We start from the raw sequence: 19,641 nt of genomic DNA on the forward strand, positions 1-19,641 counted from the left end.
GAGGGCAGGGCGTGCGGCTGACGGCGAGGAAACGGCAGCCGGCCTGCCCCCTGTCCGCAGTGTTTGTACTGGGCGTTCCAAGGTAACTGCCCGTTACACTGCAATGGAAACCAGATGTCCGAGACTTCAAAGGGAGGGAGGCTGGGCAGAGAGGGTAACGAGCCCCAACTCTGCTCTTCGGAGGAATGGCCGGGCAGGACTTTGAAATGAGAAACCTGTTGCTGACCATCACCGGCGTCATTTGGGCCGGGCTGAGGTGAGGGTGCAATCCGTGGAAAAAGCCATTTGCCCCTGTCTGGCCGGCCAGAGGGCAGGGCCAGCTGGGGGAGGCCGGGCCCAGAGGGCCCCGAGGGAGGACGGGAGTGAGATCCAGCCCCCGGTGGGCCGAGAGGCCTCTGCCGCGTGGCCTCCGCACTAGGGGACTCAGTTTCTCTATCTGTGAAGGAGGCGCCGACTTCTATCTGTGATTTTTTTCCAGACGGTATGTCACACGCATTAGTAGGTTGTGGGATCAATGGATTGGTCGTGACCAGCGTTTTAAACATAGCCACGATGGTGCTCCAGCGTCCGCGCACGTGGTGAGGGTGAGGGCTGCTTTGGGAACTGTTTGTTTCAGTCTTACTTTTCCCAACAGGTTTATTAGGTGCCTGGCAGCAGTCTAAGTGCTTGGTAGCCATTATTTTGTGGAATCCTCATAATAATCCTTGTGGGGGTTGGGGGGGGGGTTGCTATACCGTGATCACCCCCATGTTTCAGCTAAGATACCTGACATGTTGAGGGCTAAGGAAAGTGTCTGACTTACACATGGCGATCTGTGGCCAGAGTCCAGGCACTCAGCGGCACACAGTTCCCCACAGGCACACACGTGTGTGCCTGTGTGTGTGTGTGTGTCTGGAGGGTAGTTTTACACGTTTATTTTAAGTTGTGGATGGTGGTTAAAATATTTGGAAGCCACTGGCCTAGATGCCCCGTCTTCAGCGCCTCCAACGGGCAGGTGCCCCACGTTCGGTGGAGACCTGGCCTGAGTCCTATCTCATGGGGAGTAAGTGTTTCCCGCTGGGTGTGCTCACGAGGGCTGCCTGCACTCCGAGGAGGCGGGGGCCGGTCTGGGCCCGATTCCCACCTGCCCGCCTCCACGGCCTCACTGCGGTGGGCACTGGAGGCACTTTTCTCCCCACGAGCCGAAAGCACTCCGCCAACAGGCCCTTATCAATCCCTCGCGGTCCCCTGCTGGTGAGGGGCACAGCACAGACAGGAGAGAGATACCTGGGCCCTGGAGGACGGGGCCGGAGGCTCAGCCACCTGCCGCTCCGCTCCTGCTGGCCTGGGGCTCGTCGCCCCCCCCCAGCTCTATGGCAGAGTGAGCGCGCTCCGGGGACACAGTGCCAGCTTTGTGGGGCAGGAGGGCTGGTGCCCAGGAGACAGGTGGGGTCTGAGCGAAGGGTGGGCGTGCTCAGGGGCCCCCTCCTTGTCGAGGAGAATTAAGAGGCGCTCCCTGGGCCGGCTCCCTGGCAAGGGCAGGAATGGGCCATGGCCTGCCACACACTGGGAAGACGTCCCAGCAACCAGGTCCCTCCTGAGCAAATGAATGCCTTTTACAGATGTGGCTTCGAAATGAAAACGAAGTCTCCGAGCCACTGACATCTGGAGGCCAGACTCATGCACAAACTGATCACTTGATTATCGTGAGGGGTTGTTTTTTCTCCCTTCCCTAAATCAACAGCCAAGCTCCCTGGCCCCAGGAGTCGGGATCTAATTGAATTTGGGTGTGTGGTGTGTGGTTGTGATTTGTTCTTGAGAGACTCAGCTGGAGAGCTGAAACGATCCTTTAAAAAATGACAAAGTACCTCCCCTGAGACACTCCCAAGACCAGAGGCTCAGGACCTGGGGTCTGAGGTGGGAGAGCACGGCAGGGCCCAGGGTGGGCAGGGGTGTAGCATTTCGGTGGAGAGGGATTCAACTGGGGATGGGTGGCCCCTCTGCCCCATCCACATCACGGCCTGACCCTCCCTCCTCTTTCCCGCCCCGCCCAGGGCATCCTGAGGAGCCAGGGTCTTACCTGTCCAGTCACAGCCAAGCACCTCCAGCCGCATCCCAATTCCCGCTGGCGACCACCTCTCGGGGTACACCCGCACGTACTGCGCAGGGACGGGGTCGAACCTTCGGATGTCAGGGGTGTCGTAGTGCATGTTCCCTTCAAACAGCTGCAGGGGAGACAGGCTGCTCAGCCCTTCTTACGGGGGACCCCTCCTCCGTCACCCCATCTCCCCTTTCCTCCCCGCTTTTCCTTCCCAGCCTTCGCATCCAAAAGGAGGCAGCATCCTAGTTGCTTCGTGGTCGCTGGACATGACGGTCCCTGGGAGCTCCATCCTCAGACCAAGGCTCCAGTTCATTCGGAAGATGGTGAGAGACCCAGACCATGGAAAGCTGGAGCAGGTCTGAGTGTCCGTTGCCAGGTCCTGCCTTCTGTCCTGGGACTGACACTGAGCCCTCAGAAAAGAATGTGGCTCCGAATGAGAGAAGAGGAGGGAGCTCAGGCTGCCTTGCCTGTTCCGAACTTCCCAGCTTATTAGAAGTCAGACCTTCTAACCTAGTTCTTTTTCTAGTGCTTGAACGTCTAGATGTAGAAAGTCCCAGGTCACTGAAGGTCCAAGTGCATGGAGAGGCAGAAGGGGAAGCGACCTTCTGGATACCTCCTGGTCACACACTGATAGTCAGACTGTTCCCCAGACCTTTGCTTAGTGGGGGCAATTCTAGCAAAAGAGAACTCGCCGGGAGCCCCAGTACATAAAACCGAGCACAGTGGGGCCGCCCGGGTGGAAGTCAGGTGAGGGGACCCGCCCCAAAGCTCACCTGGGAGCCCCTGGCTTTGGGGCAGGCTGGTGTGGGGACAGTCAGGGGCTGTGGCTGCTCCGCATGGGGAATGCTGCAGGACGCCCGGGTCCACAGCCCCCAAAGGGGGGCTGTCATGGGGAGGATGGGCTCTGGCCCTGGGGAAGATCCTCTCCTTTCCCAGGCTCCCCACCTCCCAGTGGTTAAGAAGAGCCAGGATCCAACATCTCCATCCATCCGAAGGTTCCGGTTACCAAGCCCTGAGCCTTTCTAGGCCCTGGAATTGCGAGCTGGGAACTGACATCAGTACTGCAAACCTCCCACCCGGCCCTCGCCTCAGTGTCAAGCATGAACACATGTGCTTAGTAAGGGGGCTGGATGGGGACATAGGCTGCCCCTTCCTGGTTAGGGGCCCTGCTCTTTGGAGGAAAATGAGGGGCTGGGAAGGCCTGGCTAACGGGGAAATTGACCTGGAGAAGGGAAACGATGTCCTCCCCCTCCTGGGGCTCCTCGGGGCCTGGAAGGTCGGCCTTCGCGCCCCCGATGGCAGGGGCTGGGCCTCCCCGGCCTGCCTCAGGCCTGGGGCGAGTTTCTCCTGCCTCGCCGGCCGCAGTGCCAGGCGGGGAAGATCTAAGAGTCCAGACCAGGGAACTACAAAGGAGGGCAGCCACATTCAGGAAAACACAGTTGTTTTTGGAAGTAAATCCCCCGGTTCTATAGTTTAGCCTCCAAAAACCACATCTCCTTTGGATGTCTGGCCAACTGGAAGGAAACGTTATCTGAGAGAGCGTGCAAGAGGCGTCGGACTTGACCGAAAGGCCTCTGGGTTCTGGAGTCAGGCTCCCAGGGTGTGAACCAGGGAACCACCGCAGGGACACGGTGAGACCCTGGGCATGCCATCAAGCCTCAGCTTGTCATCTCTACAATGGGAGTGACACAGGGTCTTTCTTACCTTCTACGCATGCTGGAAGAGTTGAAATAAGAATGAGGATTAAAATAAGGCAGTTAGCCCAGTGCCTGGCACAAAGTCATCCCTTCATGAATACTCCTCAGCCTGGATGGTACAGGTTTGGGGGTGACTGTCGAAATGGGAAACCAGCGCGGCCCCCCCCCCACTTAAGGCTAGAGCCCTCCCGGCACCCCTACCTTCGGCTGCTGGGTCCTGGGGTCGGGGATGTACTCCCAGTCCTTGCCGTTCAGGCTGTAGGAGACCTTGAACTTGCGCACAAACGCCCGGGCCTCCACGGCAGTGATGCTGTCCCCTCCGCGCGCCCCCTGGACGATGACGCCCTTCACCGTCTTGGGCGCTCCCAGGTCCACCTGCAGCCACTCCTCCCCCGGCTGGGCCTGCGGGACGCGGGGGAACCAGCCGGAGCGGCTGCTGACCAGGCGGGCGGCGCCGGGGCTCCAGAGGTACTCGCGGGTGGAGGAGGCGGAGATCTGCCCGTCGGTGATGAGGCCCGAGAGCATGCCCAGCATGTTGGAGCAGGGGGCGTCTGTGGGGCGGGGAGGAAGAGGCAGGAAGTCAGGGCTGACGGCACAGCAACTGGGGACCCCATTAGTAGGGAGCTGTAATAAAACCCAACTGGTATCAAACACCTGAAGCTCTTTGCACTTCAAGGTAGAATATAGTGCTGAGAGCCGAGATGGGGGGCCAGGCCTCGGGGTTTATGTTTGCTCTGCCACTAGCCTAGCTGCATGACCTTGGACAAGTGCCTGATTTGTTTTGTGCCTCAGTTTCCCCAGGTCTAAAGGAGGATTATTTACCTCTTGAGGGTTGCTGCGAGGGTTCCATTAGTTACTATGCCAAAGCTCACAGCCCCGAGTCTGACATGCCGAAGCACCTCATGCTGTTTGCCAAGGACCCTCAGATCTTCCGTTGGTGACACCAGCTCCTGCTGCCCCAAAGGCCCTTCCTCTCAGTCGCCACCAGGCTAACCTTTCCTCGCCCCCTAAACATACCTGTCACGCCCTCAGAAAGGCAGTCCCCAAACCTTCAGCCACATTAACGAGGCCCTTTCAGTCACTCTTGCTCGGAGCCCCTGTTCTTTTTCTCCCGACACACATCTTCGTTTGGAATGGCCCAGCACTTGCCTTTGCTAATTACCCATCTTGCCCACTAGCCTGAAAGCTCCGTGATGCCAGAGACCCCATCTGCTTCGCTCCCTCCTCGGGCCCTGGCTCCCAGCATGGGGCCTGGCACTCAGCAGGCCTTCCGTAAATATTTGCGAAGCACGTGAGTGAGTGGGGAAGGCAGGGTCCTCTGTCCGCGCGTGTTAGGTACCTGGACACTGAATTACAGACCCTCCAGGGGGTCCCAGCTCTTCAATTCTCCAGAAAATGAGTTTTCACCGAGTCCTTGCGGGACACCCTGTGTAATGTGAGGGGACAGAAACTGTCCCCAAGGTGGGTTAGGATGCACTCCCCTTAAAGGGAAGTCAAGTCTTTGTGCAAAGGTGGCAAGAGCCAAGGATTTGTTGTGAGAAAATGTGGGTCCAGTGCCTGGCTGGGCCAGCTCCTCGGTGGGTGGCCTTGGGCGAGCTGTTTGTCTCTCTGAGTCTTGGTTTGCTCCCCCACTCACCTCAGAGGGCTGTTAGGGACAGTAGACGAGATGGTGTGCAAAGAAGGCAAGTGGACAATGTAGACTGTGTAAATGCAAGATATTTCGACTAGAAGCCGAAACGGAGCCCCACCATGGAGCGCTCGGAATGGCTGGGGCACAGGACAGGGGCAGGTGTACACCAAAGACCTTTTTAGGCCAAAGAAGCAACCAACTTGCTCTGGGCTCAGTCTACAAGGTGGAGGGTTCAGACTGTTCATAAAAGGTGAGGGCTGGTCCAGCCTCCATCCTCTCTCACACACACCCTTGCACAACCTCCAATGCTCTCCCAGCTCCACGCTGGTCCTTCTAATCCAGCCTCCAAATTGAACCCCTGGGGTATCTCTCAGCCCCATTCCATGCCTGCCCCCTCACTTTCTCTCTTGGTCCCTCTGGCCCCTGGGCAGTTGGGCAAACTGTGACCACTCCCTGTGGACTTTCCCTCCAGTCCTTAAGGCCTGTGTGGGTTACAGCCAAACCACCTTGAATGCACCCCATCGGGTCTGATCTCAGAAGCTAAGCAGGGTCGGGCCTGATTGGTACTTGGATGGGAGGCCTGTGTGCTTGTTGCCCTCAGCTCAGCCACCACTTACTCAAGGAAGTCCTCCTCCTCCTTCCTGACCTCCAAGACTGGGCAAGTCCTCTACAGTGTTCTTTATCATGGTTTTGATTTACCTGTGTTTGTGGGTTTTTTGGTTTATGACTATGTATCCCCAACTAGTCTAACTGTCCCCCCAGACCTGGGTCTGTTGTGCTCATCTCTGTACACATAATGCCTTGCATATATAGCTCTTGGCCCCCAGTTGAGGCAGCAAAAAGTGTTAATTGTTTTGTTTGTTTGTTCTTTGCTAATCCTCACTTGAGGATATTTTTTCATTGATTTTTAAGGAAAGTGGAAGAGAGAGGGAAAGACAAGAGAAATATTGATGTGAGAGAAACACATCAATTGGTTGCCTCCTGCACAAGGCCTGACCAGGGCCTGGCCCGTGGAGGAGCCTGTAACCAAGGTATGTGCCCTTGGCCAGTATAGAACCCAGGACCCTTTGGTCCGTAGGCCGACACTCTATCCCCTGGGCCAAACCAGCTAGGACCAGAAAGTGTTATTTGAGAGCCGGGCTCTGAATTCAAACCGCCTAGTTTCCAATCCTGCCTCTACTACATAGTGCCGAGGGACCTCAACCTCCAGGTCTCGGTCTCCTCATCTGTGAAGTGGAGAGACGAGGAACTCCTGCCTCACAGAGCGCTATGAAGAGGATAGACGATAACACCCCCACGTGCTTGGCATGGAGCCTGGCCCACCAGCCTTCACCAGGCATTAGCTAGTAGAGACAGGAGATGTCTAATGAAGAGAAGGATCCTGCTAGGACCTGAGACCTCATGCCAATCCTTCCCGGAAGGTCACGTGGTGCCATCGTGGCTGAGAGACAGCAGAGCCAGGACGCAATCAGCTCCCAGCCTCCCCGGGCGCCACCTCACCTGTGACCCGGCAGCCGAAGAGCTCCAGCCGGAGGGCAATGCCCGCGTGCCAGGTCTGAGGGCGGACCCGGACGAACCTCGTGAGCAGCGGCGTGTGCAGCCTGTTCAGAACCACCTCCGTGGCGTCGCTGTTGCCCTGGAACACCTGTGGCAGAGGACACGGAGCCTCGTGAGTCACACCCCCGCGTGCAGCGAGGCCCCCTCGCAGCCCTTGAAGGGGTGGGTAAGTTCTGTGGAACTTGATTTCCCTCCAGTTTACAAATAACCAGAGGGTTTGTTGAGCTTTGGAGCTTTTTGAGCAGCGCCGTGAAGAACAACGTTCATTTCTCGCAAAGCTCTGACTTGGAAACAAACAACCAGGGGTCTTCACACACACTTTGGGAGGCAAAGAAAATGCTGCTCCTGAGCTGAGAGTGAGCAGAGGAAGGAGAGTAGGATTTCCTTTAAACACGGAGCAGAAATGTCCTCTTTTAGGGCCAACGGATCTCACCCGCTAGCTTGAACTTGACTCTCCCCTTTCCTGGCATTATAGGCATCTAGCACTACTTGCAGGGTGTTTGATGATGATATGCTGTTTTTCTTAGTTACTTAGAGGCCTCATTGTGCCACGAATGGGTGGAAGCATGGGGAGGGGGAGGATCTACCCCCCTTTTCCCCGTGCCCCTGTGTCAATCAGCATGGTCTGGGTTCTCTCTGGCCTTTGTTGTGGGGTCAGGGTTGCAGGCGGTCCCCTTGGAGTCCCGCCCCGGCTTCCCCTCACTGTGGTCCCCGCCCTGTAATGAGATCCATCCCAGTCCCCATCTGACCACGGCGCCTCTGATGGGAGGAAAGGCTTTTCGGAAGAGCTTCTAACCCAACATGGTGGGAGCCAGTCCTGGCCTAGCAGATGGCCCGAATCAATAGCGGCCATATGGGCCGTATGCTTTTGTGGGTGTGCGCTCCATAAAAGCAAAGAGGCTGGAGCAAGTGTATGTGAGTTTCTCTCGGCTTCCTGGACAAGGGTGGAGGGAAAGACCGAGTCACCAGCCACCGCTTTTAAATCGTACCTGTCAAGGCTGTAACAACCAAGTGACTGTAAATCTGCTCACAGCCAACTCTGCAGCTGCGAGCGATTTCTCCTGGGTGGGGGTCGGGGATAGATGCTCCAGCAGGTGATACCTGGGCCGTGCCAGGGGACCACTGACAGGGCCGGGGCACTGGTACATTTGAATATGAATACCTTTGAGCCAGACACTCTGTAAAGATCATTACATCTATAATACCCACAAGGTCAGGTATTACTAGTCCTACTTTATTAATGGAGAAACGGAGGCTCAGAGAGGTCTGTCTGGATCCAAAGGCCTTGCCATGTTTTTAGGGTGCGGTCTCTTAGGTGGACTCCCATCTCTTTGAACACATGTGTATGTTGGTGGCTAGGAGTCCTGGAGCCTTAAGGTCCCCAAGCACGGATCTGATGGGGTGGAGTGGCTGTTCCCATGTTTATAATCCCAACTAAGAACGCTCTGGGTAACAGCAAAGAGCGGCCAGAAGCTCAGAGCCAATGGACAGAGTGGCCCCTTCTTCCCCAGGAAGTGTGCGGAGGAGCTCATGGCAACCTTGACCCCGCCATGTTTCCTGCTTGCTCAGGTCCAAAGCAAGAGCCATTGACACAGCTCCCCACCGATGGCGAGGGTGAAGGGCTAAGAGACATCACACCTTTTGTAACCAGATGAGAAGTGGCTTGCTTAAGACAAACAGTGGGAAGGAGAGGAATAATGAAGTGTCACCAGCCCAACACATTTTGTTCAAATCTCTAGTTCTGGGTGCTGAGCCCACGGAATCCTGGGAAACTCCCTCCACCCCCACTGCCTTGCGGGTCACAGGAAGCCCAGAGGCAGGACTGCTGGACCGCTCACATAGCCCAGGTTCACTCTGGCTGCTTGATGCTTAGTGACTGAGGATAAAGGAGGAAGGGCAGTGGGGGCGGGGGGGGTGGAGAGGGGGAAGGGAGAGGAAGAGACAAAGAAGGGCCAGGGAAACCCAGGGGAAGATGGGGAGAGCCAGGCAGCTGGGAGGAGTACAGAGAAGAAAGAGGTGGAGAAGGAGGCCGTGGCTCTTAAATCTCAGAGAGGGATGGCGGGAGGAGGGAACAGAGCCCAGCAGTGAGGGCCACCACCAGCCAACTCCCTGAGGGCAGAGACAGTGACTGTGTGTGGCCTCTGTCAAGAGATGCTACAGAGCTGGAGGGGAGGGCCTTGACGGCCATGTGAATGCATCATCGGGGTGTGGCGTGTGTTCAAACTTCAACCGCGCTGCGATCCACGGCACCCACACGCTGGTCTTGTTTAGAAACATATGTTCTCTATATCTGACCCGTTCATTGCTCAGTGTGGGCAGATGATCCTTCCACCTCAGTTAGGAACGACTGTGTCTCTGGCCTGCCTTTAGGAGGCTGGCGTGTGCATTAATGTGGCCGCATGTGTGTGCACTCGCGTGTGTACATGTGCAGGGAGAAGGTTTGGTTTTCCCATGACATATGTGCTCACAGGCTTGGAGGGAGCACCGCCAGGTCTCTGCTGACAGTGACATCAGCCAGAGGGAGGCACGCACTTGGCTTATCTGCCCCAGGCCGGCCACCTGGCTGCTCACGCTGAACTTCCCTCTGCTGCTCCATTTGCTCGGCCTTTCCCTCCCCGGGACCAAATGAGGCTCTTTCCATGTGGCCTCAAATGACCCTTCACGTTTCTGAGCCCAGACCCTTCTTGGATTTTTGTTGCTCTTGACTTTGGACCCTTTGCTGAAGGAATACCCAATTATTTTATGACACTATTGATACACTTTCCACTCCGAATGTGGCATAATAGGGGAAAACCCCCCAAAAACTCAACCACCACTGAACTGGGATTCAGGAGACAGATTCTACTGCTAATTAGCTCAAAAGTGTGGGCCCCAGAGTCCTCCTCTATTAACTGAGGGGATTGTGTGAGTTGATGTGTAAGGTCCTTCCTGGCCCCCCGATTCTGGCTTCCTTCACAAGAGTTTTCCAATCCAGCACTGCCATGGCAGTGCCCACTTTGTAACAGGGCCCCTAAGATACCCTGTGCCCCTGGAGCTCAGAGCTTTTGTGGACACGTGCTGTGGGTTTTCATCACTTACAGTGATGCCAGAACACACGTGGCGGGCACCCCACCCACAGGGAGACTCCACCTGGCTAATGTTTTGGTTCAATAACAGTAACAATTATTAATAATGTAGAGTAATAAACAACCACACCTTGGTCCTTACATATTGTCTTTTGCCCAGAGATATCCAAGTGCCATTTATGAAAATCCATTTTTAATGAAATATTAAGCACCTTCTCTTCCTCCAGACCCAATGGATTGACAAGGTCTCTATTTTTCTCCCTGCCTCCTCCCTATTTATAGCTGGTAAATGCTATCATATATTATATATCTTTATGGCTTTCTCAATGCTTCTGTGGTTTCTGAATCACCCATCATCTGTTTTCTGGTCAAATTCTCTGAGATGGATTCTTGGCTTCCAGTCTAGGCATTGCAAGGTAAGGAGCTGTGTGCACCGGAAATGGTGCCAGGAAATTGGTTTGATTCCCTATTCCCTGCCGATGCACTGAATCACTATAGGCAAATCGATAAACCTTAGGTACCCTGGTTTCTTCTTCAGGAAAATGAAGTCACTAACAGGCTTGCAGAGAGATGCTGTACAGTCTACCTGCCCCTCTGCCGGCTCATGGCCCACACGACATGCAGGGCAGATGTCAGAGTGGAAGCTACGTCACAAGCAGCAAGCGAGTCTTTGTGAAATCGGAAGCGTTCCAGTTCTGAAAGCCATTGACTCCCAAGTGGGACCTAGAGGCCAGACATTTTCACACCATCACATTGCAGTGAGGTGTCCCCAGGGCTGAGGAAACTCTGTGGATTGTCAGCATGTGGTACCCCCAGCCAGGCCTGTATCAAAGGCGATGATCAAACGATAACATCTGCTTTAAAAGCTGGATGCCACAGATGGCGCACACTTCTGTCAATTTTATAAGAAAAACGCTAGCATGGCTGCCTTCCTCCCCAAAGGAAAACCAGAAATATGCTCAAGGTGACCCTCGCATGCTGAAGAAGTGGGAATAGAAAAAAAAACAACAAAAAAACCCCACACTCTTATATAGGATATGGCTATAAAAGCTCTGTTGAGCATAAAAATTTCTTCAAACCTATCTCTGTAAAACCAAGTCTGAAAAAACAATTCAGGGCACAAAGTGGTTTGGATAATCCATTTGGTGCCTTGCTGAAAGCTGAACATAATCCAACACTTTCCAATTGATTCTCGAGACCTTTGGTTTCTTTTCTGTGAGGGAGAGTCTGAAACCAGCAGCACCTCGTGGATTTTCTGATTTGCACCTCTTGGGGAGGGGGCACCTGCCAATTACGTGGGCTGCTATCCAACATCCCAGTTGTATTATTATCTACACCGTGTCCTGTCCGAACCAGGAAAAGAAAATCAACATGTTTGACCAGGCCCGAGAGCTCAGAGGCAGGGACTGTAATACTATGTACAATAAAGGGCATTATCTGTATAGAAATAGCTCCCCAGACAGCATCGCTCTGCTGTAGTGACTTTGGCTGAGAACAGTGAGCGTTTCGGGCTGCCTACCCCGGAGGCCTCTGGGCTGGGGGATTTCCTGCCAGGACCTCAGTTCCTTTCTTTTTCTTTTTCTTTTTTTAAAAACTATATTTTTATTGATTTCAGAGAGGAAGGGGGAAGGAGAGATAGAAACATCAATGGTGAGAGAGAATCATTGATCAGCTGCCTCCTGCATGCCCCCTACTGGGGATTGAGCCCACAACCCAGACATGTGCCCTGACAGGGAATCGAACTGAGACCTCCTGGTTCATAAGTTGACACTCAACCACTGAGCACACCAGCTGGGCATTGCCACTATTTTTAAGACATGTGCCCTTGACTGGAGTCTAACCTGGGACCCTTCAGTCTGCAGGCTGACGCTCTATCCACTGAGCCAAATTGGCTAAGGCCTCAGTCCCTGTCTTATAGCCATTATTGTCTGCCATCAACATCCAGGGGCCTAGGACTGTGGAGATGCCTCGTCCATCAAGGCCTTGGAGAGTTACCTGGCTGTTCACCTTGCTCTGAGGACAGGCCCTGGCGGGAGATGCAGGCTCTGGTGGGAGATGCGGGCTCTGGGCGGCCACCACCCCACTTTGCACAGGGCTTCGGTATTCAGTCTGCACGCGCCTGTCTCTTCATTACCTATGGTGCGACCTACAGTTTGTTTCTACTTTGCTGTAAATATCTGAGTGCAGCCCGCTCCAGGGACTGCAGAGAAAGCAGGAAATTTTTCAAAGCCAGCGCAGCGCTGGGGCCCTGAGGTAGAAAGTGTGCAGGAGACATCCTTCCACTTCTTTCTTTCACAAAATAAAAAATACTTCTCTCCACTAATAAATCTTTCATTGCCCCCAAACTTCTCCTTTTCAATCTGCTTGGCACAGACGCCGAAGGAGGAGGAGGACGGAGCAGGCACACAAGAGGGGAGGTGGGAATGAAGGGCAGAAACGTGGTACCAGAGCATCGCCCGTTAAAAATTCATCTCAGAAACAACTGTACCGACGCATCCTCACTCCACCCAGGTCCTGTCTTCGCTCCCCACCCCCTTCCCCTGCATGTCCTCTAAAACCAGCTATCGGATCCCCATGTAAAAACAGTTAGCCCAGGCAACGTGGCTCAGTGGTTGAGTGTTGACTTATGAACCAGGAGATCATGGTTCCATTCTCAATCAGGGTACATGCTCAATCCCCAGTGTGAGGCATGCAGGAGGCAGCTGATCAAATGATTCTCTCGCATCACTGATATTTCTAACTCTCTCTCCCTCTCCCTTCCTCTCTGAAATCAATATATATTGAAAAACGTAAATAAATACATTGTTAATCAATGAATGCCATCCTGTTTAATTAACTTGTTGCACCAAACAGGCAAGGGGTGGTGTGTGTGCGTGGGGAGGGGCGGCTGTTGCACACAGGGAACATGATGTTAAGATAATGGACATTTGCCCCCCCCCCTTTTTTTTTTTTTTTGTAAATCACAGTCCTGACATTTCTCTCTTAAAACTCTTCCTTAAAGACTATAAAATTCTGTCTAAGCTGCTCTCGTTCTAGTGGATGTGGGAACCCAGCCAGACGCAGAGTCAGAAGGGACATCAGCGAGGGTAAGGATGGGGGTGGGGCGATGATGCTCTCTCACTGATGGCTACGCTGCCCTCCTGTCTCCTCCTCCTCCACGTTAGGGCTGTTTTTGTCATCAAGCGGTTTTGCTGATGTGAAGGAGAAGACAGAGAGGCAGGAGCGTGTCACGGGGTGTGGGTGGGGCCACCGGGGGGTTTCTGCCTGGGGACGGGGGTGGGGGCGGTGAGGGGGATGTGTGCGTCCCCATCTGTGTGTGCCTGGTGGGGCCGCTAGATTTACGGCAGGATTATGTTACCCCCATGGAGACGCTGAGCCCTGGAACATACATACTAACAGGATTAGGGTTTCAGGATTTGAGACAGGAAAGCATCAGGAGGAGAGGAGTGGAGGGCCGCTCAGGGATTTGGGGCTGGAGGAGACGGGGTGGGGGAGATGGAGCATCAGAGCAATGCAGGGCTGGAGGCAATGGCCAGCATCCCCCTGTAAAGATGGGGAGGGGGGTGAGAAACTGACCTTCTAACTGCAAAGGGCCCTCCACATGGATAACCTCCTAAAACAGACATTGCCCCTTTTCAAATATTTGTATTGACTTCAGAGAGGAAGGGAGAGGGAGAGAGATGTAGAAACATCAATGATGAGAGAGAACCAGTGACTGGCTGCCTCCTGCTTGCCCCACACTGGGGATCAAGCCCACAACTCGGGCATGCACCCTGACAGGGAATCGAACTGAGACCTCCTGGTTCATAAGTTGACACTCAACCACTGAGCACACCAGCTGGGCATTGCCACTATTTTTAACTTACAGGTGGGCAGACGAGGAAGCAAAGGGTACAGAGAGCGAGGCCCTGAGCCTCTTTGACTCCTGCATTCCTCTTCTGAGGGAATCTCAGCAAACTGGAGAAGGAAAATGCTGAGAGCAAAGAGCCTGGCAATCCACCAGATGAGGTGCTGGCTCAGATGCTCGTTAGAAACCCCAGGGTTAGGGCCCCCCAAGCCAAATCATGACGCCCGTCCACACTCCTTGCTTACGTGCTCTGCCCCTCCTGCCATGTGCACAGCAGTGGCCTGGGAGATGTGGGGGGTTTAGCATCAGGGCTGAAAGCGCCGGGGAGGCTGGTCTCAGCTCCCAGAGACAATTCCGCCCCCGTGGGAGCTGGGTGAAGCCAGCCATGGGAGCCTGAGAGAGAGAAGGTTCCAAGCTTATGTATAATGAAATTTTCCCTTGAGCTTCCTAAGTGGAGAGGCTAAAGGTCTGAGCTCATCCCAGGGCGAATGGATAAGGGACAAACTTAATTACGCAGGGCCCTGGATTCTTCCCTGTTGTCATTGAGGGGGGCGGAGATACGGGGGGACCTGAATTTGGAAAGGGCATCAGCCCTCTTCTGAACACACATCACCCTGGTGACACGATGCAATCAGAGCCGTGACTCTGAAGGCTGATGCCATGGCTGGCTGATGGTTGGAGTCACTGTCCTAATCTTATACACAACAAACACAATTACGACACTGACAGGATAAGGGGAAGCCAGCCATCCACCAGGAGGCTTAGCAAAAAGGTGTTTTTGGAGAATTCAAAGTTACTAAAAGGAGGCATTGGTTGCACCCTAAGAGGAGGTGCACCACCATCCCAGGCCCCATCGGATGCAGGGAGCGGTCTGGATGACTTGCCAGGCCCCGCCCAGACCTCAGGTTTTAAAAGAGGCAGATAAATATCCCATGGGGCCTTGTTACTTTTTAAATGGATAACTTGCTTCTGCTCACGAAGAGCTTTGTGGGCCTAATACATTAATTATGTCGGCAGAGAGCCTTCCATCTGCAGATCCCCAGGTGCCTGGCCAGCAGGGGCTGCGGCACCATTCCATCTGGGTGGATGGGGACACAGAGGCCCAGAGCTGCTCGGGGAGATCTCCAAGGTCACCCGGGGTATCAAGGTCACGTGGCGCATCATCTCAGAACAGACACCACGTGGTTCCAACGGTGAGCCCACTGACTTGGGGCGTCCGGCTTCCCAACACCACGCCCTCCTCCTCCCTGGTCTCTGGTCGTTTCACAGAGGTTTTCAAATTCCCCCGACGGCTTTCCAAGCGGTTTGGATTAATTTAGAAAACACACCTAGGATGGGGTGGGGGTGGGGGGTGAAATGGGGGTGTGTTTGTTTGTTTTCAAGGGATGTGGAGGCCAAATCAAACGCAAAGCAACTGCTTTCAACTCTCCATCCTCAGGATTCTAGGGCGGGGCCCAGACTCTGCAGCGCTGAGCCGGGCCCTCTGAGCCACGCTGTCCAGACGCCACCTGCCTTCAGATCTCTCCCATGGGCTCTCCGGGAAAAGGCACCCCTCCCAGCCTCTAGACAGAACATCCGGGCAGCCAGCCCCCCTCTGCACGCACGATGAGAACACTTGCCTGGGGGTCAGAGCCTGGGGACCAGGTGCCTTCTGCGGGGACCGCACTGTTCCCCACGTCTCAAGGGCAAACGACTTGTCTCAGAGTATCAAGTGCACAGTCTCTGAAACCCTGTTAAATTCCGAAGCGAGGAAGTCGGTGCCTGAGGGTTCTCCGAGACCCTGGGAGGTCATCATTCCATTAATATGTCGAGCTTAGGGCATTTCTGCCACTCATCAGGGGGTGATTCTAAAAACTCTCGGACCCAACTCTTTCCTCATCCCAGTCTCACGCTCCCATCCTCATTAAGGTCATCAGGATCTATTTAGCGCCCCCTAGACTTTCTCTTTTAGCTACAATTTTTTCGAAACACATCAGAATGGCCCAGCAGTGCTATGACTCTGAGGAAGGTACCCAGAGCTGTGTCAACAGGGGAGTCGCCCACATTTCCCAAATCAGGGAGGCCTGGAGGCCAGGGCTTTTGCTTAGACATATACGGGCAACGGCCGCTGTCCCCCCCATCCTGACCTGGTCCTGGCCTCACCCCTCCCGTGCGGACTCACGGAGCCAGCAGCCCCGAGATGAGCAGGCACGTGGCCAAGGCCTCCTGCCTTCCAGCGCCTCCCTCTCTCCACGCCTCTCCCCGGCTCTCTGTGTGCCTGCAATTACAGACACACCCGCGGACCGTCTACTATTGTATTTACAACGCTCTGTCTGTGTTTGGGGTGTTATTAATACAGCTGGGGAAACCAAAAGCAGCCGCTTTCTGCTTGTGGTTTCGGAGGAAATCTATGGGAAGCAATTTGTGTAATCTAAGGGAGCACATGGGCTGGGGATGGGCTCCAGCAGGCGGCCGAGCTCCGCGCCTTGCGGTTACGCCATAAATGCGCAGGAGGAGGACCCGCCCTGCAGGAGAAGCACAGGCTCCGTGTCTCTGGCATGTGGGACCGGAGAGGCGCTGGGGACTGTGCTGTGCATATGGCCTGCATAACTGCGCCACGCACTGCAGGGGGATGCTCGCCCCACCCCCGGCGACAGCGTAATGCCTTCCTCTTGGGCAGCCTCACCGCCACCTGTTGGATGGAAAGCCGCCTCCCCTAGTTTCCTCACTCCCTCCCCGCACAGGCCCAGTCCTTGCCTCAGCCCAGCCCGGGTCTAAATTTTAAACAGTGTTTTGCAAGGAAATGGCGCCGCCCTCCCCCATCACCTTGAGCGTTCATTCGTCTTGTTTTTCTCCAATTTCCCGGCTCCCCTGGTCTTTAGCCCATTGTATGGGTGTGCAGGGCATAAAATCAGGTTCCCACATTTTCTGCCCCAAACACTGCCCTGCCTCCCCCTTCACACCCTGTGCCCTGAGCTGCAACTGCAAACCCTCCCCCTGCCCACAGAGCAGAGCCGGCTGCTGCCTTCATCCCGGCGACGCTTTGCTCACAGGTCCTGCTGTCTGAATCTGGCTTTCCAGCTACGACTTAGCACCAGTGAGCTTGGCAAGGCGCCCACCATCCAGCAGCTACAAAGAAAGGCTCAGCGGTCGCGCCCGGCATAGACAAAGCAGCTCCTTCCACTGCCCCACGTCCCCTCCTCCCCTTCGTGGCATCAAATCACACTGCAGCAGACTTGACAAATCTATTTGGCAAGGTCCACTCAGCGATCCCCCCCACCCCTGCCCCCCAGCAGCCCAGAGAGCCTGAGGCTCCTGAACGGTATGGAACCTGCACCTTAAATACAGATGTCTGGGAGGCAGACCTGCTCATGAGGTGCAGGGAGATCACCGTTGGAGGGGAGGACCCAGCAGGTCTGCCCTGGGGCCTGCCACACCGCAGGGGGTGAGGGGGCGTGAGGGAGGGGCAATGTCCAATGGGCAGGCTTTGCATCCTCCCACCTCCTTGTAGGTACCAAGAGGATGAATTTCTAAGGCAGACAGACGTGCTACTCCTCTGCCCCAATGCCTTTAAGTGGGCAGGACTGACTCACTAAAAACCAGACAATAACAAAACAAAAGCAAATGATCCCTTAGCTACTGGGGGGAAATTTTAGCCAAGGGTGGGAAGAGGAGGGGGGAGAGCGAGAGCGAGAGCGAGAGCGAGAGCGAGAGCGAGAGCGAGAGCGAGAGCGAGAGAGAGAGAGAGAGAGAGAGAGAGAGAGATACAATATGAAAAAGTTGAGGAAAATGGTCCTAAAGGCGCCCAGAAAGCAAACTTCACGTCTCAGGAACATCTCTCCTGCAGCACGAATACCAGGGAGAAAGCCAGGGAGGACAGCATCCTGTCAAAATGTGCAGCGCTAGGTATTTCCAAAAGCAGAGTCCCTACAAATGGTGTTTTAAATAGCATCCAGCCCATCTGCATGCTCTTAAAACCAGCTTATGCTACAGGATCCCTCTGGCCGGCGCTGCTTAGTCACTGAGCCTGGACAGGGCGGCAGTCAGGTGAGCCTTCTGGTTCTCCCCCGGGCCCGCCGCCTCCCAGCTGCTGGCCCTCGCCTACCTGGCGAAGCTCTGGTTCTACCAGTTTCCTACTGGGCAGGGTGGGTGGAGAAAGAAGGCACGAAAACGAGTGGGATGGGGGGAAAACTCAGTGCCCAGCGCTCCCAGCCCCCAGTGCCCCCCCAGGCTTGCCATTGCCAAGTGATATCTGACAACTCTTTCTGCAACAGACGACGTCAGTGAGAAACCAGACCTGGCCCCGTGTGTCAGGGCGACGAAGTCTCTCCCGCGCCCCCTTTATCTGCGAAGCGGGGGATTCCTGCGGCTGTGTGCACTGATGCCTGGTAATATCGAGAAGCCACGCTTTTCAGATGAATGGTGCCATGTTACTATGGCAATTTTGATGTAAAAAAAAAGAAAAAAATCCACTCTAAAAACTCACCCACATTCTAGCTCAGGATGTTTTGGGCTCGAGGTTTCCAGCTGCACGGAAGAGCCAGCTGCCTGGGGTCAGGGATGAGCAGAGGGGACTGCTGGGAAGACCTTTGGCCTCTCGAGGTCTGTGTCCCGTTCGATCCCTCACACCCCGAAGGCTCTGGTGGAGCTATAGCACCAGAGAGGGGACCCCTTTCCCTCTGTCCCCTTAGAGAAGGGGGAGCGTGCTCCTTCCAGGCCTCGAGCCGGTTGGTGAGCCCACCAGCCAATCAGCCCCCAGACCCGGAGTGGACAGCCACATTGCCAGCGCCGGAATGCCACGTGTCTCAAGAAATCTGAGCGCAGACATCCGTCCATCTGTACAACCAGGCCCCATATAACCCTCCCAGCCGCACATCCGGGAGCCCTCGATGCTGAAGGCCTGGCCGAGAAAGAGAGAGAATGCACTGTGCTGTGTCACAAAGGACTGCCCGTTCAGATGCCATCCCCGACACACGGATTTCTCCTCGCTGCTTATCATCCTCTTTCTTCCTTGGGACACTGATTCCCTCTCAGGATTTGTGCCCTTTCGTTGCCAGACCTCGGTGACTCCTGAACGGCCAGTCCCTGTGGTTTCGAGATTGTTAGCCCAGCGTGTGGAAGGGACTCCGGCCATAAATGCTCAGTGAATCCTGTGTGGGGAGACTAGGACTGGGAACAGATTTTCTCCTTCATTTGCAGTCAGAGAGCACTCTGTAAGCTCGCTCTCTCTTGCTCGCTCTCTCTCTCCCCCTGCTCTGCAGGACGCAACAGCAGCCAGGTTGTTGGAGAAATGGTATTTTCCAATCACTTTAGCATAAGGAAGAGCATTTTCCGGGCCAGCATCTCCCATGCCTCCATCAGTCATTTGAGCCTCACTGAACAAGCTCCTTCCCCGCCTGGAAGCTCGCCTCGCCTGTCCGGCACCGTCCCAGCATGCCCGTGAGGTGGGGAAATGGGTTTACCTTGTGGTTTTTGCCATGCCGGTACACCATCCAGTCTTCACCATTCGTGCTGACTTCCAGCTTGTAGGATTTGACGTAATAGCCATTCTGGGTCTCCCTGGAAATCGCCCCCTGCGTGGCGATGGCCGTGAGCATGGTCAGAAAGCGCAGGTCCACCTGAGGAAGAGGAGGGGGAGGAAGGGTGCTGTGACTCCTGACACAAGGCAGCGACTTGCTTCTCTTTGAAGGACACGATTGTCATACTCAGCTCACAACCTGTGTCTGTGATCACTCAGATATAGCCGCGATTAAGGGCCAATTTGCAATGGCACTAGACAGTGAAAC

General features: G+C 55.0%; 1 protein-coding gene across 8 annotated transcripts in view; it reads right to left on the reverse strand.

Annotated features, from left to right (window-relative positions):
• NRP2 (neuropilin 2) overlaps nucleotides 1–19,641 on the reverse strand; it is a 119,253-nt gene that overhangs the window by 52,334 nt on the left and 47,278 nt on the right. For all 8 annotated transcript variants that reach the window (XR_004984826.2, XR_004984828.2, XR_004984825.2 and 5 more), the window contains exons 7-10: nucleotides 19,318–19,473; nucleotides 6,908–7,052; nucleotides 3,979–4,328; nucleotides 2,060–2,204 (exon numbers count right to left, since the gene is read on the reverse strand). Coding sequence is in view for 4 of the 8 variants with exons in the window: in XM_036420871.2 (XP_036276764.1) it covers nucleotides 2,060–2,204; nucleotides 3,979–4,328; nucleotides 6,908–7,052; nucleotides 19,318–19,473 (796 nt within the window). In the remaining 4 variants the exon portion in view is untranslated. The remainder of the gene's footprint in view (nucleotides 1–2,059; nucleotides 2,205–3,978; nucleotides 4,329–6,907; nucleotides 7,053–19,317; nucleotides 19,474–19,641) is intronic.

The sequence above is a fragment of the Pipistrellus kuhlii genome, unplaced genomic scaffold, assembly GCF_014108245.1.
Source record: "Pipistrellus kuhlii isolate mPipKuh1 unplaced genomic scaffold, mPipKuh1.p scaffold_m20_p_7, whole genome shotgun sequence".
NCBI classification, from domain to species: domain Eukaryota; kingdom Metazoa; phylum Chordata; class Mammalia; order Chiroptera; family Vespertilionidae; genus Pipistrellus; species Pipistrellus kuhlii.